The 24,515-nt window shown below is 35.6% G+C and overlaps 1 protein-coding gene across 4 annotated transcripts in view; it reads right to left on the minus strand.

Moving 5' to 3' along the window:
* Positions 1-24,515, minus strand: part of LOC149833087 (uncharacterized) — a 45,366-nt gene that overhangs the window by 6,475 nt on the left and 14,376 nt on the right. For 3 of the 4 annotated variants that reach the window (XR_016433147.1, XM_090012709.1, XM_090012710.1), the window contains exons 6-19: positions 11,881-11,939; positions 10,684-10,773; positions 9,978-10,069; positions 9,743-9,841; positions 9,570-9,647; positions 8,953-9,037; positions 8,811-8,869; positions 8,529-8,598; positions 8,282-8,373; positions 7,376-7,438; positions 7,238-7,304; positions 5,650-5,811; positions 5,363-5,479; positions 3,579-3,731 (exon numbers count right to left, since the gene is read on the minus strand). Coding sequence is in view for 3 of the 4 variants with exons in the window: in XM_090012709.1 (XP_089868835.1) it covers positions 3,579-3,731; positions 5,363-5,479; positions 5,650-5,811; positions 7,238-7,304; positions 7,376-7,438; positions 8,282-8,373; positions 8,529-8,598; positions 8,811-8,869; positions 8,953-9,037; positions 9,570-9,647; positions 9,743-9,841; positions 9,978-10,069; positions 10,684-10,773; positions 11,881-11,939 (1,286 nt within the window). In the remaining variant the exon portion in view is untranslated. Of the gene's footprint in view, positions 1-3,578; positions 3,732-5,362; positions 5,546-5,649; positions 5,812-7,237; positions 7,305-7,375; positions 7,439-8,281; positions 8,374-8,528; positions 8,599-8,810; positions 8,870-8,952; positions 9,038-9,569; positions 9,648-9,742; positions 9,842-9,977; positions 10,070-10,683; positions 10,774-11,880; positions 11,940-24,515 lie in introns of those variants that run through there. The other variant, XM_090012711.1, reaches the window with a different exon arrangement.

Consider the following 24,515-nt stretch of genomic DNA (forward strand, 5'->3'; position numbering starts at 1 on the left):
GAAGATATGGGGGTGCGTCTTATGATGCCTTCTAAGCTTTGTTGTCATAATAATAGTGTTATTTACATTGCTTGAAATCATACATTTCATGAGAGGACTAAGCACATTGAAATAGATTGTCACTATGTTCGAAAGTACTTAAGAAGACCATATCATTATCGTATGTGACTTCTGAATATCAATTGGCAAACGCCTTCAGCAAGGCACTACCTTCTCCTAGGTTTCATTTTCTCCTTGTTGACAAACTTTCGATAATTATATTGTAAGTTTGAGGGGGAGTGTTAAGTTATGTATGTATATATATAGTACATATACATATATGTATTATATATACATTCTTGTCTGTATTTGTATCTTTTTATTTTTAGAACGTATTTAGAATTTGCATTTAATTTTTACCTTTTATTTTTTTCCCTTTTTTATTTTTGTATTTTTAGCTTAATGCCCTCTAAGGGCATTTAGATCTTTTGCTCAGTCTTATAACTGTTAGGGTGCTCTAGTGCCTAGAAGCCTTCTCCCTTGTATATATAGGGGACCGTTATCCCCTCTTAGCTATGCATGCTTTATGAATTCTCTTAATTAATAAAATATTTATTTTATTATTGTGAGTGTGTGCTATTGTGATTCTTGTGAGTATCCCTTTGTGGGTGCTCTAGTAGGCATTGGTTTTTACTCTTGGAGATATCATTACACCCCCTACCCACTAAGGATAGTTTTCCATTTGGCTTAGGCCTTGCAGTAAAGGGTGTGCACCTCGAGTATCAAACTCTCAACCTCCTTCAACTTGGAGGCCTTAAGTCGACCCACCTAGCCAGGTTTGTGGTATGTAAAATTATAGCTTTACAATGTGCTACGACATGCTATGTCATGTTTAATTTCATGTTGCATGCATCTTTGGTATTAATTTTTACAATTCATTATATGTATATATATGTGTATATATATATATGTTAATTTGTTTAGTCTTGCCTAGTCACTGAGTAGGCTTCTTAGGGTCTATCGACCAGGTGTCAGCTAACGTTATTTTACTATATATGAAACAATAGAGAAGAAATAAAACTTCTCAAATCCAATTTAGACAATTTTCATGCCAAATCTTGGGTATCTTAGTTACTTGGGTAATGAGGTGACTTATTCGCATAGATCTCATACCAATTTGCAGTAGATGTTATTGAACAGTCTGGGATAACAAATATTAAGAAGGTTGATACACCTTAAGTCATAATGCCAAGATGATGGAGTAATTTTGGGGGACCCCACCTCCTATTGACAGTTGAATGGAGCTCTCACCATCATCAGTTCAGATATAACACATGCAATTCTTACAGCTAACCAGTTTCATCATGCTCCCACCTCTATTATAATAGTGAAATCTTTAGGATCACATTGTGTGTGTGTGTATATATATATATATATATAAAGTTTTGTTTCAGAGGGACCATCCTTGTCATCTTCTTCATCTCTAGATTGCTTTACTTATACAAATGTTGATTGGGAAAGTGATCTTAACAAAAAACACTCATCCACTGTTTCTCATGTATTTTTAGGTGACACTAATTTCTTAGAAGTACAATAAGCAACAAAAGGTCTTGTTATGGTCTATTGAAGCTTAATACATAACCATGGCCACCACCACCACCACGAAAATTATATGGCTACAAAGACTTCTGGCCGCCATGAGTATTCACACAGTGAACCATCTAAACTCTTCTATGATAACAAAAAATCCTACCAACATTGCATGCAATCACACACTTCAACGCTCTAAGAATATTAAAATAGACTATCATAGGTTCGAGAAGAGTATCTGATAAACTATATTTCATTGCCCTATGTATCATCTGAATATTGGCTAGCCAATTTTTTCACTAACACTTTGACCTCACCTCTGTTTCACTTTCAGTCTATGTCACATGGGTGCGGGTACGGGTGCGACACGGGTGCGGAGCAATTTCAAAAATTTTGGACACGGGGACACGGCTATATATATATATATAAGATTGTAAATTTTAAAGCAAAAAACTGCGACTAAGGCAGGTGGCTCCACCCCCTGCCGGAAAACTTAACTGAGACAGGGGGCTCAAACGGAGGTAGGGGGCTCCGCCCCCTGCCAAAAAAACAAATTGAGGCAGGGGGCGGAGCCTCCTACCGGAAAACAAATCCGAGGCAGGGGAAGAACGGAAGAGGGAGGAGGGATATACCTGAGAGGACCGGTGGTTGGCGTCGCCGGCGGCTACGGTCGTTGGGGTCTGGGTTGCCGACGAACCTGAAGGGGATGAGGAGCAAGGGACGAGTGGGAGAGAGGGAGCGATCGGCGGGGAGGGGTCTGTCGTCTGCCCCTCTCCCTGCGTAGCCTCTTAAGAGTCGGGCCCTGACCCCGATATCGTCTTGGATCCGGGTCGGGTCCGGATCCAAGTCCAAATTAATTTTAATAAATGGACAAAAATAGACTTGATCAAAGTTGACCGAGTCTAAAATGTGGACGGGCTCGGCCCCGGTGCGTTGACCGAGTCTGACACTTAGTTGATCGTGTCCGCCCCGTGTCCGAAGCCGCACCCGTGTCGGGGCGTGTCGACGCGGGTGTGTCGACCTTTTAGCCGAGTCCATGTGACTTAGCTTTCAGTTTTACAACCTAAGTTTGAGGGTGAGTGTTAAGATATGTAATATGTTTTATGAAAATAAATAGATTAGATTATATTCGAATAGGTTAGAACTTTTTATTTTCTTTTGTACATTTTTTTAACTTATTTGTTGTATTTTATATTTTGTATTTTTTTTGTAAGGCCAATTAGCAATGGCTAGCAGTTAAGTTCAGCTAGCCATTAGAATATCCTAACAGCTAGTCATTTTGAAGTATATAAATAAGGGGCAAAGCCCCTCTTGTAAGAATGCATTTTGTGTAGCATTAACAAAAATATTTATTTTTCAATTTTATGTGTGAGCACTTTTTGGTACATACCATTTGATTACATAATGGACCTCCTCTCTGATACCCTTTCAGAGTTTCTAATAGCTGCTTCAATCTTGTCCTCTTTATTGGAAAAGAAGAGGAAAGGACAGTTACACAGCAAGAAGAAGATTCGAGAAAAGTCCCTCTAGAAATCATATTAGGGACGTGGGGATTCTATTTTTAAAAGTTCTAATGCCTTTGTGGCTTTTCAATAATACCCACGTTACATGAAAAAATTACAAGTAATACATGTTATATTATATGTTGTAACATTAAAGCCTAGAAAATTATTTAAGACTGAAAACCACTTGCCAGTTTTCACGTATATTCCTAACAAGATTGTGCATGAGTGGGTCAGCGGTTGGTGGTGTGCAGTTAACTAGTTCCATATAACAATTCCACAAAAGGAAAAATGCACAATATATGTACAAAGATAGGGATTACCACTGGTCATGATTAAATACCACAGTTCACAGCACAGAAGAGAAAAAATAAAAACAAATCCGACATTTAATCCTAAAAGGCAAGATAAGCAAAGAAGGAAGAGAAAAACTAGATTTGCAAAAACCATGGTCAAAATTCCTTTAAAAAAGACATATTTTGGCAGTTGAAAGTGATTAAATCTCACTTGCTTAATTGTATTTCTCAAATGCATATTTGCGGCAGTGAGTTCCCGACGACTTTCTGTAGTTGAAGCAATCTCAATGTATATGCGACAAAGTTGCAAAGAGGCACTTGCAAATTTCTTGAACCGTTCCTCATTATGCCAAAGATCAGATCCCTACAAAATGAAACAATTTAGCAAACAGGTAAGCAACATAGCCAAGGTAATAAAGTGATACAGCTACCAGACGAGTTGAAAAATTCTACCAAGGTTTTGATTAAGCACCCAGGACTCGACAATTCAACTCAAAAATGTGTTCCTAGTCATAGATTGAGCTGGCTTGGTATAAAAAATGACTAGGCATAGTTTCAGTCAACTCATTTAAGACTAATGATCTTTATATACTCACAACATACTTCTTGGGTCTCTAAAAAATCCTGGAACACTACCCTGGTGGCAGAACTCTTGAGACTAGAGGCACGCAATCAACCAAGCTACCTGTGAGAAAAGGCCAGGCTCTGTAGCTAAGAATCTTGCTCGAGCTCTCTCACCTAATGACCAAGACAAGCAACCATGCAAACCTCATATGATCCCATACTGGGACAGTAATGGCTACACAATGTAGTTCACAGGGTCATATGGTTTTGATTATGTCAGCAAGTCGAAGTTGAAGAAGGTAGTTCAAGCTCAATTCGAGTTTCAGAATGTACTGAGCCAAGTTTTACTGTTAGGCTCATGTGAGGGTGGACATCAAGCCAGGCAGCTGATGGTATGGGATAAGCCAAGTTAGGACCAAAAAACTGCTGCTCGGACCGTGCTTGAATACTAATCAGGTCGAGATGGAGGGGTGGGGGTGTCCAGTGAAGCCAGGTATTCGATGAACTGGGACAGGCCAAAAACAGAGGCCTCACACCACCTGACAACTAATCAGTTTGGAATGAGGTTTGGTCGCAAATTTTTTTTAATGGAATAATGGGTCCAGTGCAGGAAGTCACAAGTGCAACCCAAAAGTATATGTAAATGAGCTTTGGTTTGGATGGGGGCATGATAAGCTCTGGACCCATCCTAAATCCAATAAGAGATGGGAAGAACTAACAACAATTCAGGTCATCTCTTAGCCCTAGATGCAATTAAGGGTCCAACCAAGTCCCAACCCAATGTCTGCTCCCAGGATCAGGCTCAACTCAGCTCGTATGGAGCTCTATTTGAGAAGGGATATGCACATTAAAAGAAACTAACTCTAAACAAATAAAGCTTACACAAGCCAAGCTCAGGCAGGACTCAGGACGTTCAAGCTCATCCTAACTCGAGATTGAATCAAGCTTGAAAAGCCAAGCTTGACCTCAGCTTTGTCAAGCACAAGGCAGTTTTTTATTTAAAAAAAAAATAACAATAATAAAGGAGATAGGGACGTGGCAGGACTTAAACCTGTGTCCATGTTTTAAGGCCCAATGACCTACCACTGGGCCAACTGTTTCATTTTTGGTTAAAAAAGAATAGCATAGAAGACATATACATATAATGTACTCTAATCTTCATGATCTTATACAAATAAAGCCTGCCTAAATCTGTATAGGTTGGAGCTCTTCTTGTCAACCTAAATACAGTAATTTGAGCAAGCTCTTACATGAACGGGGACCAAACTGTCCATGAATGGCTCAGTTCATTGCCCACCCTTAGACACCAACATGATAAATTTACAAACAAGCTCGTCTGCTCATGATCATACAAAATTATCAAGATAAAGTAGAACGTAAGTACATCACTAACAGAAACCAAGTTCGCAAAACAAAGCCTCAATACAATACCTGATATGCTCTAACTTGCTTTAAAAGTGCTTCAGAACACATAGTTAGATCCCCCTTTAGTTTGTACCACCTAGCATACAACCCCCATATGCCTTCCCCTTTTCCACTCCGCACAATCTGCAGCAGTTACTAACATTTGGTGAGCAGCAGGCATGGAAGGCAAACATAGGAAGATCCATATGCCTGAAACAGTTAGGACTACAAGATGAAAATAATGTTGACAAAAATACTTGCACGTCCACATCACAATATGAAGACAAAAAGGACTTTAACCAAATTTCTTATACCTGTTGCAGAATGTTTCCAAGGAAGTCCATCAACTGGTCAGTTTGCTTATCAATCATGCTGGTTGATCTCCTTTCCATCTCTACAACCACTCTCTCCAACAATACAGCATCTACTCTCTTATTATTGCTCAATTCAAATGTCATTTTTACAGCTTCTAATGCCTGTCAAAAAATATTGGCGTTACATATCATGTTTGAGGCAATCTGCCACTCATAGTTCTTGTCATGTCAAGATCCCATATTTTCAAACGTTCAGGAATAAATGACACAGTATTGTGATCTTTATTTCACCAATTGGTATGCCAAAACCAATAATCTCTTTCTAGTGTCTGCTAAAACCAATAGTATTTTCCATTGCCCATTTTGTGTCACATCTATATTCCATATTTCCTGTGGTGATTCCTTTTTCTCGCGTCATTTTGTCTCAGAAAGAGAAGAACTAGCAAACTATAAAATAATCAAGCTCCTCTACTGCTGGACTGCTGGTGAATTTTACAACCAAAACAGCCCATCCCTCCTCTACTGCTAGTGAATTTTACAACCAACATAGCCCATTCATCATGTTGGACACAAAATTTAACACATGAATATGTAAGTAGCCAGTGCAATTTCCATTAACAGCTGTAAAGCAGTAGAATGCAAAAGAGAATCTTCTATCAAAGCACTAGAAGATCCAACGACCGACAGGAAAAAAAAGAGGATGAGAAAGAAAAACAAGAATAAAAAAAAAATAAGACAGTGAACTTTATTCTGATGGCCACAGTGCCTAAAGGCAAAACGAATTAGTCAACCAAATATTTCGAGTGAACATTCATGAGTTTCAACTCAAAAATGGGCAACTGCTTTCTTTTAAATTGGGAAAACCAGGTTCTTACACAGATCTGTGTGTGTGTGTGTGTGTGTGTGTGTGTCTGTATGTGGGTTATATTTGATAGTATCAACAGCACCACACTATCTACCCATCAGTCTCAACATTTTATTGATTTTATTGTGGATTGAACCCCACAGATGTGATTTTATAGTTTATATAATGGAAATCTTATTCTGATGTTTAGATAGGGGTTTTAAGAAAATTTAAAATCAAAAGCCTGAACTTGAACTAAAATTTTGTGATTGAAAATCCATTATTTGGAATCCAAAGCATGTTTCCTGGAATATAAACCATGATAAGCACGTCTTCAAAGTCCAATTAAATAAACAACAATTGCAGTATGGTACAATCTGTCGTACCAAATATTGCAAATAACGAGGTGATTATAGAAATCAAATCTTGTGTGCCACCCCTCACGCATGACATCATTAGGGGTCAAGGGTGTCTTCATAACATGGGTCTCCATCCTCCTTTCATACCATAAAACTATTACACAAGTTTTTGGTTCTGAATTCCAATTTTGAACTAAGATGCAGCATCCAACATGATTCACATGCCCAAATCATGCAAAGGAAAACATTTGAGATCCAGAATAAAAGCCATCAAACATCCAAGAAAAAAAAATTGCTCAAAGAATGATTGGGAGTATGGAAGAAAGGCTCTTTTGCACATCTAGATGCCAGAGAAACAAATTATCAGCTGCTTCATTATGAATACCTGACCAACGTTGCTCACATCCATTGCTACTTGACCATAGTTTTCCCACATCTGCCAGCTTGAGCGCCTGCCAAGCAGCCTAGTCATCAAACTGATATTTTCCGGATACACCAAATAAATAAATTAAATTGCTAAAACCTGAATTTCAATGCTTCCTTGAATGCAATGAAAGCTTCTTTGCTCCTTTTCTTGATCATGTGTCTGTAAAGTCCAGAAAATGTTAAAAGCCCAGTTGATGATGCCACTTGCAAGTACATGATTTCAAGTCAGATACAGAGAACGCCACTCAAGAAATGCTTGCAAACAATTGATACAAGTTTCCAGTAAACCCTCTAAGTGTGTATCTAATTGTTGACAAAAAACTTCGAATGGTGGATATAATTGTTGACAAACACATGATAACATCATATGGACCATGTACTCCATAATATAAACACACATATATGCACGTATGTATGTATGTGTATGCATCCATGCATGTAGGTATGTATGTATAAGACTACCATGCATGGGCATGAGGTATGCATGTATGTATGTATGTGTATGCATCCATGCATGTAGGTATGTATGTATAAGACTACCATGCATGGGCATAAGCCACCGACTTCAGTCATAATTGCACTATCATATATAACAATAATATTAGCCAAGGGGTGTTCTCATCAATTCACATGGCCGCTGAGGATTCGTACCAGGCCTTCTATTTGATTCTCATCATTTATTTATCATTGTGATTGTGTTTTTTATTATTTCCATTATTCTTATATGTATACTGCCGGATGCCACCTTAGAGTGGTGGTATTGTAATATTCCATATTATGTTGGTTTCTTGTATTAGCCCCTAATTTTCTTATTAATAAAACACTGTGCAGTCCACCCATAAGAAGTAATTTTGAAGCTAGAGGATTTCTCTCACCAAGAACATCTATTTCCTCAGATCATCGATCAAATATTATTACAAAAAGCATGATTCATCCTAGAGTAATGAGAAAATAAGTGCAAGGAACGATGTTCTCTAATGCAAAACAGTTTGAAAAGGCATACATGCAGGCAAGATTATTCCAGGCCTCCCCGTTTTCTGGATCAAGTTGCACAGCACGTGTAAACCCATCTATTGCCTTGTCAAAATCCCGAGCCTGCATTCCGAACAAGTGCAGCAAATACATTGAACTTTCATTCCATTTGCTGTTTTGTGACCTTAAAATTCATAACTTACAAACTGAGAATGATAACCTATTTATATAGAGCGGAAAAACCGGGAAAAGGAAAAAAAAGAGGAATAAAAAATCACCTTTAATGCAGCAGAGCCTAAGGCAAACCAACCATCTGGATACAAAGAATTTAATGCCAAAGCAGCTTCCCTAAAAAATTTAATGTAAAAGCAGTATCGTTAGAGCATCTTTAAATCTTTAAAATAAAAATAATGGAACATTTAAGCTTACAAAAGTTTTGCAGCAACATAGTAAGTGTAAAGTTGGCAAGCAACTGTATGTCTTCCTTGAAAGGTTTATAATAATAATAAGACACAATTGTGTCAAAGGAAATTAAGCCAACATTCCTTAACTTTCCATACCAATTGTTTTTAGCCATCTCATAGTCTTCTCTGTTGTATGCACTACGAGCCAGAGATCTCTGTCAAAATACAAAAAAGGGGCAAAGACCTATCAACTTGAAAACTAAGGTGATAATATGCAATGCAAGGCAGTAGGAGTTACCAATGCTCGAGCTGACTTTCCATTTGAAACTTCCAACGCCTTCATATAGTTCTCATCATTATTTGTAACGTCACCTAAAGAGCACCTGAATAGAATATTAAGAAAAAATAAGTGCAAATAAATTAATATGAACAAATGAACAACGCAACCACACATATAAATAAAACATGATAAAAGTAATTCACCAAAGGCATATATGCATAAAACATAGCATTCACATGCAAAAAGTAAAAAACAATTTGCAGCATGATGGTGACAGAATCAAAAGTTAATTGATGCTCTTTAGACTTAACACTGAATTATTCGCCATATTTCTTATTAGGAGTAAAAAGACTATATGTTTCCATCTCAAATAACCATAATATATTTTTTTTAGATTCACAACTCATCTCTATATATCAGTACCACCACTACAACGGTAACCATTTTTTCTTTTTCTTGCTTGCATGCATGGAAGCCTATAACCCTTGCATCAGTCATCTTTTAGCTTCGAAATTGTTCTCTCCAAGTCATATTCCAGCTTCCCAAAGCATGGTAATCGACATATATGTCACATATACGTCAATGGCCCAAGTAGAGAGAAATAATTATGTTCTATGGATAAACTAGAAACATACCATAATTTAGGATCATTGGGTCTATCACATAATCTTGACTTGATAAGGTCTACGGCTGCTGCCTTCTTTTGTAGTAAGCTGCCAAGAAACTTTTATGTTGTCAGTATTTGAAAGCTAAACAGAAATAGATTCTTCATGAGCTTAATCAATACAAATTATAAAGAACACTATACCAGTAGCAATTGATTAGATTGTCCCATAGTTCCAAATCCTCAAAAATTGGAAGTGCCTCTCCAACCAGGCCACAAGATACTAAAAGTTCACCATATTCTCTAAAATTCAGACGAGAGAAAAAGGAATGAGGGAAGAACAATGCAGAATACAGAAAAATGAGAGGTTATCTGGAATTTCAGTCTCAACTCTCAATAAAGTATGTCAACTATTCCAAGAAAGTTAAGAGCACAATACTTCCGCAGTGCTGGTATAGTTGGGATGCTAACTCCATATGAGAACTTGATCCTCTGCGCAGCTGAAGGACAATCTTCAGAAACTTTACTAACCTAATGCAAGTAATATAGTCTGAGCTCAACCTTAAATCTTCTCAAGAAAAAGAAACATAAATGATGGTAGATGGAATGCCTTCTTTTAAAGCAAGGTTTTCATATGTCTATAGTTTTCATTATTTGAGACAAATAAGTAAAGATAAGGACAAGTTATAGAGTTGGAAAAGAACATGCTCAGTTATTTTTTGTAAGTTTATTCATTTTAACATATGAATTTAATATAGTTTCTTTATGGGGTTAGTTGCTTAGCTCAGGTTAAAAGTTTGGGGGCTATTTGGAACATGAAAAAAGTGTTAATATATTAACAAGGATTAAAAGTTTGGTGGTCATCTGAAAATTACCTAAGGAAAACTATTTATATTTATTTTGCTTTCTTATATTGCTGTCTATCACGATTTAACTTTTCACAATAATCCACTTCTATTATATAGACACTGTTCCTATAATTATTATAATGTAGGACTCCTTTAGAATTCCTTCTATTGAATTCCAGAATAAGACCCCATTCTCAAAGTTCTTAGACTGAGAAAACAGGTTAAAAGAACTGAAATATGTCACTAGAAGGACAAGATAATTAAAGAACCGCAATAAACTGCCAAAGTGTCACATACCAAGTTTTCCATCATAAGCAATGCCCGCTGCTTTGTGCGGCTACGAGTAGATTCCCATCGAATACGTAGGATATGGCAAAAGAACCTGACCTGCAAACAACGAAAGCATACTTAAATCACTCAAGAAAAGCTTTAGCTATTATAAACTTTTCTCATTGACAAAAAAAATATTGACAATATTTTTAAAAATAAAACATTACTTTAGATAGCCTGCTTTTTAATTTAATGTTCATGAAAATTTTGTTACTCATATTAGTCTATGGAATAGTTGACTGAACTTGTGAAACCCAGTCCCGGTTTTTTTTCAGGATGACATGAATACAATAAAGAAATCATTTTAGTACTAACTAATTCTGACTGTAACTTCGACTCCAGGAGACAAGCAGTCATGCAGCATTTTTTTACAAGAAAGATGATTTCAGTGTACTTGTTCTATTTTCATTTATGAAATAATTTCATGAATATATTGAAATAGCAAGTTGCTGCCATCAGAATTTCACTAATGGATTGCGCTCAACTGAATCAGATAATATATGATCCTCTAACAGGAGAAGATAATACAAAAGACAACAGAAACAAAGAATGTATCACGTACACACCAACCCAAACCCACTCACATGCACGTGTTATACACACTTCATATAAATGGGGAGCTGCTATAACTACCCTAAACAAGATGCAACTAGGGTTGCAAATGGTTCAGATTTCAGATCAGAAAATACACTGGGGAGTCGGTTCGGTTCGGCTCGGATCCGGAACAGCCAAAATTTGCAAAATCACAATCCCATATCCAAACCATTTTCAACCTAGATGCAACACCTTTCTAGTCTCACATCTGATGTTGACTTAGACAGGTTATCCAACTCTTAGAGATATCATGTCACATGTGTAGTTCGAACCTTAATGACATATAAGAGGCTCAGTCAGTTATGGTTGTCACAACAACCTAAACATTAAAACAAGAGAAAAAAGAAAAAGGTAAAACTCATGAAAGATAGGGTAAAAACATGCCTTAGAGAAAATTAATATGGTTATAACAAGCTGAGTCACCACAATAGGCCAAAAAGAAAATGAAAGAAAATGAACATCTCACCATAATTAGTTACAAGTTACAACAAACCTCCAGAGACCTGTTAGCATGGTAAAAAACATCATAATGAATCAACTAAAGTTTGTCTTGACAACATTATTACTCACAATAAAGTGTGATAACTGTTGTGCATCAACTGCCTCTATGAATGGCGCCATCTGCCACTCTGTAACAAAAAATAATTTTGTTGGAATAGCTAAACAAAAGAAACCATAAACATTAGGTGCACTAAAAATTGGAAACATATATCTTGCTACATTTGTTTGGACTTCAGAACCACAAGCACAATATCTCAAGTTGCCAGAGAATGATGGGTTTTCTAAGGGCATTCTTAAGCAGTGTCGACAACATAAGGAACAAAAATACGACATGAACATTCAATGAATTGTCAACATCAAGAAAACAAATGGAAAATAGTCCAATTATGCAATCAAAGTCTTCCATTCAGATTTCAAAATGTTATTCATCATGCACACCCTTGTTGGAACATGACCATGATGGCATACTTGCAATATTCTGGACCACTGGGTCAGCCATGTTTTAAGTCCTAATGTTACTTGGATAAGGGTATGACCCAATTCTAGATAAAGAGGGCATATTTGTTAAATTATGTATTCAAACCATGTAACCTATTATATATATTTTATATATATAAGGTAATACATATACATATATTAATATATATGTATATGTCTCTACTTATTATATATATAAAATATATACATTTTCTAATAATAGTTGTAGGGGTAGTTTGGTCTTTTTATGCATATTCAATTTCTTGAATATGATTGTAATTTATTTTTGCAATTTCTTTTTCTTTTTCTTTTAAATCTTTTTATTTCTTTTTAGTACAATGTACTTTTCCTTGGGGGGGGGGCAACACACTAGTCGTTGGACCCCTCCAACGGTCACAATTGTGACCGTTGGAGGGGCTCCAACGACTATGTGTGGAGCCCCTCCCAAGGCTCTCTCTTGCCCTATAAATAAGGGCCTCTTCCCTTGTATTTGTAAGGCTTTGGGATTATAGCTCAAGCCTGTGTTAGTGGAACTTATGACTTTTGGGTTCGTATTTGTGCATTTGTAAGTTTGTGGTGTGCATTGTGTGCACAAGTGTTTCAAGTATTCTTGTTGGGCGTTTGTATACGCATTTATTTCCAAGAATATTGTAATATTGTTCGCAGTATCTTGTTGGAGATACTTTCACATGGTATCAGAGCCTCGTTTGAAGAAAGAGGATCGTGTGTTTCTTCTCTTTTGAAGTGCTTCAAAAAATGTGCCTTCAAGCTATTGGAGTTTGGAGTGGATCATCTCCTTCGGGCAATATTTTAGAAGCATCTTTTGTCAAGAAAGAGTTGAAAAGCCTTTGAGGTACGTATTGTTTTTCATAATCTCTCCTCTCTAATGGGTGAAAAAGACTCTCATTTCTCTCTTGGGTTCAAACTCAATGGGTTCAACTATCATGTTTGGGCCGGTAACATGGAAGCTCACATCAAAGGAAAAGGGCTTTGGGGCTATGTTCAAGGCTCGATTCCCGAACCGGAACCCAAGATCACTTTAATAGAAGGAGGAGAGATAAAAAATCTTGAAGGAGATGAAAGAACCAAGGTCATTGAAGAATATACGAAAAAGCATGAAGAATGTGAAATGAGGAATTTTAAAATCCTCTCTTGTATATTTTCATCCGTAGAAACGAGAATCAATGCAAATATCATAAAGTTCAAGAAGGCTTCTCAAGCATGGGTATATCTTGAAAAGATGTATACCTCTAGGGATTTATCCCATAAATACTATCTCCAAAAGACGGCGCTAACGCTTCAACAAGGAGAAATGTCTATTAGAGAGTACTTTGTTGAGCTCTCTTGTATTTGGGATGAGTTTGCTATGCTCAAACCCAAATGGAGTGGTGAAGCAATAGAGCTTCGTCACAAACAATTGGAAGAATATAGATTTTTTAATTTTTTGAATGGGCTTAGGCCTAAATTCGAACAAATCTGAACTTCTCTTTTATCCGTTTTTTCTTTTCCCCCTCTTGAAGATGTATTAACTAAGTTAAGTGGGGAAGAAACTCGGATGTGTATAAGCAAGAATACCCCAAGTGTATTAGCCACACCTTCAAATAATGAAGATAATGAAGGTGTAAATGTCGTTTCAAGACCGGGAAACAACTTAAAGACATACAAGCCTCCTCATTTCAAAAACCAAAATCCAAGTGGACAAGGAGAAAAGAGGGACTATAGCAAGCTTCCGTGCTACTTTTGTAAGGAACCGGGGCACATCAAACCCATGTCTCCAAAGTTAAAAAAGCTTCTTGTCATGGCCACTACATCTCAAGAAGGCCCATCATCTTCAAATGAAGCCCTCTCTCTTCAACAAATCATAGATGCTCTTCAACCCCTTCTAAAAAAAGGCCACTTCCGGTGGGGCCATGTCAACCTCCTCTCCCTCCGGTAAGACTTCTTGGCTTTTGGATTCGGGTGCTTCCTTTCATATGACTTCAAGTTTTAATTCTTTTTCCGATTATACAAAAAATCCCCTTTCATCCTTTGTTTCAACCGCGGATGGAACGTCTCTTGAAATAAAAGGAATAGGTAACTTTGAAAACCAAGGATTCTTTATTCCAAAAATTAGATTTATACTCAAATTAAACTTAAATTTATTTTCGTTTCTCAACTCTCGGATCATGGGTGTGATATAAAATTCCCATCTAACAAATGTAGGATCGCCAATCCGGGAGATGGATTGGGCAAGGCTCTAGGAAGGGTGATCTTTACTATGTTGATTCCCTTCAAGTTCCAAAGAATCCTTTTTGTAATGTTGTCCAAAAAGATATTAATGTATGGCACAAAAGACTTGGACATCCAAATATTGTAAAAAAAATCCATTTGCCTTTTGTCAAAAGTTTATGGAAAAGTGATTTCACTTGTAATGATTGTATACTTGGGAAAATAAAAAAATTACCTTTCTTTCAAAGATCTATGTTTACAACTAGACCGTTTGAAATTGTTCATTCTGATGTATGGGGTCCAGCACCAGTTTTATCAAAAGGTGGATTTGATTATTATGTTATTTTTGTTGACAATTATACGAGATATTGTTGGATTTATTTTCTTAAACACAAATATGAAGTTTTTTCAACTTTTAAAACCTATCATATGATGATTAAGAATCAGCTTAATGGGAATCTCAAAATTTTTAGAACTGACTCAGGTGGAGAATACCTTTCAAATGATTTCAAAAACTACCTGAAAAATTATGGTATTCTCCACCAAAGATCTTGTCCAAAAACCCCTCAACAAAACGGGTTAGCCGAAAGAAAGCATAGACATATAATAGAGACAACCCAAACTTTGTTGGTCTCTCAAAATATCCCAAAAGGTTTTTGGGCTGAAGTTGCTCTTACATTTGTTTATCTAATAAATCGACTACCCTCTAAAAACTTAAACAATATCTCGCCTTTTGAAAAACTTTATACTAAAGAACCTGACTATAGTCGATTAACAATATTTGGTTGTAAATGCTTTGTTCTTACTGATAAGAATGATAAGCTCTCACCTAAAACGATTCTCTTGCTTTTCTTGGATATTCCGAAACCCATAAGGGGTTTCGTTGTTATGATGTCAAGAATGATAAGTTGTATGTCTCCAGAAATGTGAGTTTTTTGGAAAATGTTGATGGCTTTGAAAAAGGTGAATCCTGTGAAGATAACATGGATTATTCTTTCCTATTTGAAATGTTAGCTCACGATAATGGCAGTGAAGATAGTGATGATGGTTTTACTCCTAATGACATCAATGAAAATGAAGATAGTTCCCCTCATCTTCCCTTGGTACCTCAACATAGTAATGAAGAAGATTTAAGAGAACCTATAACATATATCCACAGAGATAAAAGTAATTTCAGGAGTGCTATTGAAAAATACAGTGAACCTAGTAGTTCTAGTTCAACAAATGATGATCTACGAAGAACTGAGAGAAGTAGAAGAGTACCATATAGGTTTGTCTCATTTGATTCTTTTTCACCCAGATATAGAGCTTGTCTTAGTGTTATTCACTCTTACTTTAAACCAAGGAATTTTGATGAAGCTAAAAAATGTATAGAATGGCAAGAAGCTATGCAAAATGAACTCACTGCTTTTAGGAAAGCAGAGACATGGGAATTCCAAACTCTACCTATTGGAAAGAAAACCATAGGTTGTCGTTGGGTATTTAAGATTAAGACTAAGAGCGATGGATCTCTGGAGAGATACAAAGCTCGATTAGTTGTTAAAGGGTATAGTCAAGAGTGTGAGATTGACTATGAAGAAACTTTTGCACCCGTTACTCGAATGGTAATTGTCTGATGTCTCGTCTCTGTTGCTTCTATCAACAAATGGAACATCTATTAAATGGATGTTAAGAATGTTTTTTTGAATGGTGATTTGAATGAAGAAGTTTACATGGATGTTCCACCTGAAATGGAGACTCCCAAAGGGAAGGTGCTTCGCCTTAGGAAAGCCCTTTATGGCTTAAAACAAGCCCCTAAGGCTTGGTATGATAGGTTTAACTATGTAATGATAGAAAATGGTTTTTCATCTCGCTTTACTGATACTGCTTTATTTGTTAAGAAATTTAATGCAGAGATTATTATTTTACTTCTATATGTGGATGATATGCTTATAACCGAAAGTGATTCTAAAGGGGTTAAAAGCATAAAATCAATTTTAAAGGATAAGTTTGAAATGTCTGACTTGGGTTTTCTAACTTATTTGTGGGGTATTGAAGTAGCTTACTCTAATAGAGGGTATTTTTTGTCTCAAACTAAGTTTGCGTCTGAGATTATTGACAGGTCAAGTATTATTGATGATAAGGTTTGTTAAACTCCTACTATAGTAGGAGCTAAAATGAAAATTGATGATGGTGTACTCTCTGATCCTACTCCTACAGACAGCTTGTAGGATCGTTGATGTATCTGAGTATTACAAGACCAGATATCTCATATGCAATTCATACGGCAAGCCAGTTTCAACATGCACTAACCTCCGTCCACATGAGTATCATCTTGCGAGTCATAAGATACATAAAGGGCACTCTAAATAAAAAAGTTTTTTTTCCTCTTTTTCAGATTTAAAGTTAATTGCTTATACTAACTCTGATCTAACTCTGATTGGGAAGGTGACCCAAATAACCGTCACTCCACCACTGTTTTTGTGTATTTTTAGGAGACTCACTGATTTCGTAGAGATGTAAGAAGCAACAAAAAGTTATTCTATCTTCGACTGAACCTGAATATCGTGCCATAGCAACTACTATCATGGAAATTGTATGGATTCATCAGTTGCTAGAAGACATGGGAATCAAAATAGAAGGGCCTACCAAGCTGTGTTGTGACAACAAAAGTGCAACTTATATTACCAAAAATCACACTTTTCATGAGCAGACTAAACACATCGAGATGGACTGCCACTATGTTCGTGAGGCGTATCTCAAAGAAATCATTGATCTTCTATATGTCACGTCAGAATACAAGTTGGCAGATTTCTTCACTAAAGCTTTGTGTGCTTCATGCTTCAACTTCCTCCTTAGCAAACTCTTGGTCATCCTGCCCTAAGTTTGAGAGGGGGTGTTAAATTATGTATTCAAACCATATAACCTATTATATATATTTTATATATAAGGTAATACATACACATATATTAATATATATGTATATGTATCTACTTATTATATATATAATATATATATTTTCTAATAATAGTTGTAGGGGTAGTTTGGTCTTTTTACGCATATTCAATTTCTTAAATATGATTGTAATTTCTTTTTGCAATTTCTTTTTCTTTTAAATCTTTTTATTTCTTTTTAGTACAATGTACTTTACCTTGTGGGGGGGGGGGCAACACACTAGTCGTTGGAGGGGCTCCAACGACTATGTGTGAAGCCCCTCCCAAGGCTCTCTCTTGCCCTATAAATAAGGGCCTCTTCCCTTGTATTTGTAAGGCTTTGGGATTATAGCCCAAGCTTGTGTTAGTGGAACTTATGACTTTTGGGTTCGTATTTGTGCATTTGTAAGTTTGTGTTGTGCATTGTGTGCACAAGTGTTCTTGTTGGGCGTTTGTATACGCATTTATTTCCAAGAATATTGTAATATAGTTCATAGTATCTTGTTGGAGATACTTTCACAATATTAATCCAAGTGCATGCAACTGAGACAATAAATACCATCATAAGAGGACATCAAGCCCTAATCTCATAATAGAGTGTGGGTTTTAGCCGCAACTTTCCATCTTCGTTTTTCTTCTTTTTCTTCTTCTTATGATTGTTATCAACGCCCATGTGTAAATATATCATAAAAAACTGAGTTGTGGATGCCAATGCATGTTCCAGTACCAACCCAGCATCAAAACACACCCCAAGCCAAGAGGTGTATATCTGTTTCAATATGAAACAATAGACCTTGAACTACAGTTTGCTTGCTTAGCTAAGTGTGGACACCCACTTTTCAGGTTATGACTGTTAGAAAACAACGGGTTCGATAATGAACCCATAAATGCACACTAAAGGTACAAATACACAAACCCACTAAGGGGCAACCAAAAGCACATAAAGTGCTAAACCCATAAACCCACAAAGGGGTTAAGCCAAAAGGCTAAAAGAATATCTCTTTATTATGAAAAATAGAGTAAAAACCCTTTTACAATGGAGCTAAAGCTCCCTCAAGAATATCGAATTACAAGGGGGAGACCCTTATTTATAATACAAGATTGAATAATATAAGAGGAAGAAACTCAAGGCTCCAAGAGTCTTCAGTAAGGATGTCATTGAAATTTGCAAATGTCTTCCTCCAATTGTCTTTAATGGTGAGCACCTTTCATTATCTATCCAAGGTACTTCTTTGCATCTCATCTTCACAATCTTGTGGAACAAACCAAGAAAAGGTCCAAGTAAAAGATATCTTTGCACTTTTAATCAAGTGGAATATTTCAAACAAGATGAATCATCCAAAAAACAATGGTGCAAAAATATATTCTATGCATAATGAAAGCATAACTATTTTATTTAAAACACAGGATTCGTCAGGACAAGATAATTACTTATGCATGCAACATGATTTTAGAATACCAACTTTCAAAATCATATACTTAAAAAGTAATGAGAAAATTTTAAAGTGTACGCAAAAATATATAATAAGAATGTTTAATGCATTCATACGATTCAATGACGAACCAAGAAGCCACAATGAAGAATATTGAAATAGTTCATGAAGGGACAACATAAAGAGCCTTCAAAGAGCCAACTCATAAGAAAATATATGAATCTTAATCAAGTGAGAGCTTAAAAAGACATTATGAGCATATGCATATTGAATCAACACTTAAAAGAGTCATTAATGAACATGCTCCAATCATACTTTAATCAAGTAATATTACTTGAGCTTACAAGATAGGAAAACAAGTATTATTGATTCAAGCAATTTTTTTGAAGGCGATTTCACAAAGGAAATGCTCAAGAGCATGTGATAAAAGAGAGTGTATAAAACACAAGAGTTCAAAAGTTTTAAGTCTACTTATGAGACAAAACAATCAAAATATATTCTTTGATTTGAACATGTGCGCATAGCAATTGTGCTATAAAAATAATATGAGTTAGAAAAACTCATATCAAAACCAAATTTCAAATTCTCATAAATATGGAATTTTGTAAATCTCAACAATATCTTATTCACTACAAGTGGCCACCTCATTAGTCTTCCAAAACCCATAAATCAAGTGTATAAGCTACTAGAACAAGAAATAATCATAATGCCATTAAAGGTCAAAGACACACACAAATGTGTGTACAAAACACCTCTTGTCTACATGTAATAATACTTGAAATGAGTGTATCAGCTACTAGAACAAGAGAATAAATCCCAACATAGACTAAAAACATCTCTTGCCTACGTAAAAAGACACTCAAAATCAAGTATGTTCAGCTACTAGAACAAGAGTACTAAGGCATTCATGGGTTAAAATACACACGAAGGTGTGACAATACATCTCTTGTCTACATAAAATGACACTTGAAATGAGTGAAAGAAGCAAACCATGGGCACACATCTCAGCGACTAGAACCAAGACACAAATGCCAACATGGACTAAAATCACACACAATGGTGTGAATCAACGTGCCTTGTCTACGTATAATGGCACTCAAGACAAGTGTGTTCAGCTACTAAACCAAGAGAATAAAGCCAATAAAGGGCTACCAACACACAAAGGTGTAATAAAAAATCTTGTTTACATATGATGACACTTAGATAAGGGGCATAAAAGGAGAAGACACTTGAGGCAATAAAGCTTGTAATGGAAATACAATTAAAGAACATCAATTTCTCAATATACCTTGAAACACTAAGGTTTCAAACTTTAGACATTCATCACAAGTATACATAATTAAAAGCATCCATAAAAACAACGGCCAAAAAATAAATGAGTGACACTCATAATTAGAGATCTCAAAACAAGTCATTTTAGAGTCAAACTACAAGTTGACAATCTAAAATGACACAACACGAGGTGCCCATAACTCACCTGGATAAACATCTCCAATATAATAATAACAAGGCCAAAAAGGATTGATGGATCATATAACTTGTGATGGACATAATAAGTGTCATAAAAGGCAAAAATACTCTTTCAAAAACATAATGACATATAAAGAAATTCTTGGGATAATTAAGAGAAGAAAACCAAGCTTTTAACAAAGAAATCACAAGAACCATAACGGTTCACAAAGAGAGCTTTAACACAGTACCCAAAGAAAGAATATTCAAAAGTACTTGAAAATTTATAAAATTAGGATTAAATCCCATACAAGTTTTAATATTAGTTGATTGTGATGAGATATGCAGAAACATACAAAGTGCTATAAGCACTTACAATGTCTTATAATGATTAAACAAAAGAGTCAATATCCAAGTCCATTACACTTTCACAAAAAGAAATGTGCACAAAAGCTTCACAATGTAAAAATGTCTACGAAGAGACAATACACATACAAGTACAAAAAGCTTTACAAAAGATGTGCACGAAGGCACTCACACAACACTTGAACAAATACGCACAAAGGCATAAACATAGCAAACATGCACTAATGCATGTATTTCATAGAAAAGAAGGAATGCATACAAATGCAAATACTTGAGAAACAAATGTGCACAAAATACGTAAAATACACAAACATGAGCAAGCATATACTTAAAGCATGCACTTCATAAAAAAACAATGCTTGAGACTTTCAAGCTTTAATTATGCAATTACATGCTTAACAAATGCAATTTAAGACAAAGAAGACCATATTACGGCCAACGTAGGCATCCTTTAAAAGAAGAGATACAATCAAGAGGTTTTGAAATCTTATGTGAAAAATACAAACAAACAAGTTTATAAAGTTACATCATTAGAAGAAAATCAAAACTAATGAAATCTTTTATACCAAAAGATGCAATAGACACACAATGCATATTAAGATTCTATATAGTGTGGGAAGTTCTTTTAAAAAATCTTTCTTAATGAACACAATGGTTTATACAACATACTTAACACAAAAAAAATTCAAAATTCTTTAAATAAACCAAAAACATTGAAAGACCTTTAGGAGTTCTCACAAATAGTGATCATTAACAAGAACTACTTATGATTTATAAAAAAGTGAACAACAAATATTTAGATGTGAGAAATTCTCATACAAGAATTATATCAATTTTTCACAAAAAATGCACTAAAATCCCTAAACAAGAAAGGACCTCAAAACAAATTAGGCTTTATATGAGAGTCAAGAGCCTTTTAAGCAAAGATCATTAATTTAGCAAGAAAACATATATAATTTTAAAAGTTAACTTATAGGTAAATCATGAAACAATTATGTAAAAATCATAAATCTCACATAATTGAAGACAATTTTGAAAAACATAAATTACTATTATATGTGATGGATAATCGATGAATGCGTAGAGAAGTATATGAATTATCACAATCCTTCGTATACAAAAAAAATTCAATCTCATCCAAACTTTCTTTAAGAACTCATTACACATACAAAAGATTTTTATCACAACCATGTATGCTCATTTATATAAAAATCTCTAAAAAATATTCGCGTATAAACACAATGCTAAGAAGTGTGCACAAGGGTACAAGGAGAACTCTTACAAGTGCACAAAGGCACGGATACACATGCACAAAGACATGGAAAATATGAACTTCAAGCTTTTAATACTTGAAGTCAACATAATAGAAAACACCTAAAGCCATACGAGTTCAAGTAGGATTGACATCAAATTTAAACATATAATATACGACCCATTTTTTAGCAATCATATATTTGAAAAACAAACAAGTTTACCAAATTTAAAAGGAGATATTTTAAAACATGCAAACACGTGAATTATGAAATGTGAAAAGAAAGGATTCAACTATCATAAACACTAAATATACAAAATATATGAAAGAAAAATAGTTTTATAATGCATAATACTTTAAGAAAAGGAATACATACCGAATAACTTCAAAAAAGAGAAGAACAATGAATATTGCACCATTTCTTGAGTGACGCGCTTTTCAATGCACCAAAAAGACAACCCGATCGTAACCCTGCTCTGATACCATGTTAGAAAACAACGGGTTCGATAATGAACCCATAAATGCACACTAAAGGTACAAATACACAAACCCACTAAGGAGCAACCAAAAGCACATAAAGTGCTAAACCCACAAAGGGGTTAAGCCAAAAGGCTAAAAGAATATCTCTTTATTATGAAAAATAGAGTAAAAACCCTTTTACAATGGAGTTAAAGCTCCCTCAAGAATATCGAATTACAAGGCGGAGACCCTATTTATAACACAAGAGAGGAGACACATAGAGGGCTCCCAAAGGAGTCGTTGGGAGCCCCCAACGGTCACATTTGTGACCGTTGGGGGCTCCCCAACGACTCTTTTGGGGAGCCTCCCTAGGTGGTGCAAACCAGAGTTACCTGTCGAGGAAGCGGGAGCGGGAAGCGATACGGGAAGCGGGAGCGGGAAGCGAGGCACTTTCAAAAATTTAGGAAGCGGGGAAGCGTGGGACCACTTAGAAGAAAATTCTGAACCATCTCGGAAGCGAACCGGAAGCGAGGGGGAAGCGAAAAAATGAAAAAAATGGGGGAAGCGAGGGGGAAGCGAGGGGGAAGCGTGGGGGAAGCGTGCTTCCCATTTATGGGAAGCGTGTTTCCCATAAAAGGGGGACGCGCTTCCCATAAAAGGGGGACGCTTCCCCTCACGCTTCGAAAGAGCGACGTTTCGCGCTTCCGAAGCGCGCTTCGGGGAAGCGCGCTTCCCCTTTTGCCTAGGCGCTTCCGGTAACTCTGGTGCAAACCGCAAAAATAAAAAAAGAAAAAGAAAAAAATAAAAAAAAATCAATCATATTCTAAATGGAATATGTGTAAAAATAAGTGAAATGACTAAACTACCCCTATGACTAATAATAGAGAAATATATATTTTATATATATAATTAGGAAGATACATATACATATATACCATATATGTATATGTATCATCCTTTATATATATAAAATATATATATAATTACAATGATTGAAGAATACATTTTAACAATGACAACCCAGATCGTCGTCAACAAGCAAGATTGTTATTAATGAACTGAACTGGATCTCCTATAGAGTTGATTTTATGGCAAAGATTTTCACAGAAGAACCAATATGGAAATAAAATACAAAAAGTTTATCCATTCTATGTGAATGCTATTGTATGGTGCATGATTCTGAGAGTTAGCAAATAAAGCAATATCACTCTTCTATGTTTCAGGGTGAAGAATAATGTGTGCTCACTCTGTAACAAGTTTTGAAGTACTTAATATATGCTTTATATTCCCAAATAAAACTAGCAAACGCAGATTTTGTTTTTTTAAACTTACCTATTTACACCTTAATGGTGTCAAACAACAGTGGAGCTACTGGTGTTTCAAATTTTGTTAAGGGAAAAATTATTTAATAAGCTTAACCTCCACAAAAGTTCACAGGAATTATTCCACTTTTGGTGGCCATGCATGCATTTTTTCATGTAAATAGGAATATATTTGTTCTTTCATACTTTATGTTTCGAATGCAGTTGAACACATGAGACAAAATATTTTAGTAGTTTGCATGCCTCATCTTCAGAACTGTCAAAAAAATTTATGTTTTGCCATTATAGAAATGTATTATACACCCATTAGTATTTTAATAAATTGCCAAAATATCTTAACTAATCACTATACAAAAGAATCAATAAGAAACCACAACTCTTGTAGAATGGTTGATGGCACTTTATCCTTTCCATAACAGAAGCAAACAGCTACAGGTTTAAGGTAGATCCCCGAAGTACTCAACCAAAACAACTAATACACTTTTTCTCCCCCAGGCTTAGTTCTAACACTAGTTCAACCCCAACATACATTCCTTGGGTAATTGTCTATGCAATTCATATGCCTTTCCTGAATCCTAGCTTGCATTAGCTTCTATTCAAGTATATTTTATAGTAGCTTTTTCCTTAGCATTCACTTTAGCAATCATAAGAGTATTCATTGACCAATGAAATAGTATCCTTGCACAAACAAATATTAACAAGTTTCAATAGTATATTTTAAATCTCTTAGATGTCATTTACGTGAAACATGTTTAAAAATGAAAAACATTGTGAAAAATATGAATTCCCTCTAACCATGTAGAACCCAAACTAGTAAAGCAGTTCC

The sequence above is a fragment of the Nuphar pumila genome, chromosome 7 (assembly GCF_984573655.1).
Source record: "Nuphar pumila chromosome 7, dmNupPumi1.hap1.1, whole genome shotgun sequence".
In the NCBI taxonomy this organism is placed as follows: domain Eukaryota; kingdom Viridiplantae; phylum Streptophyta; class Magnoliopsida; order Nymphaeales; family Nymphaeaceae; genus Nuphar; species Nuphar pumila.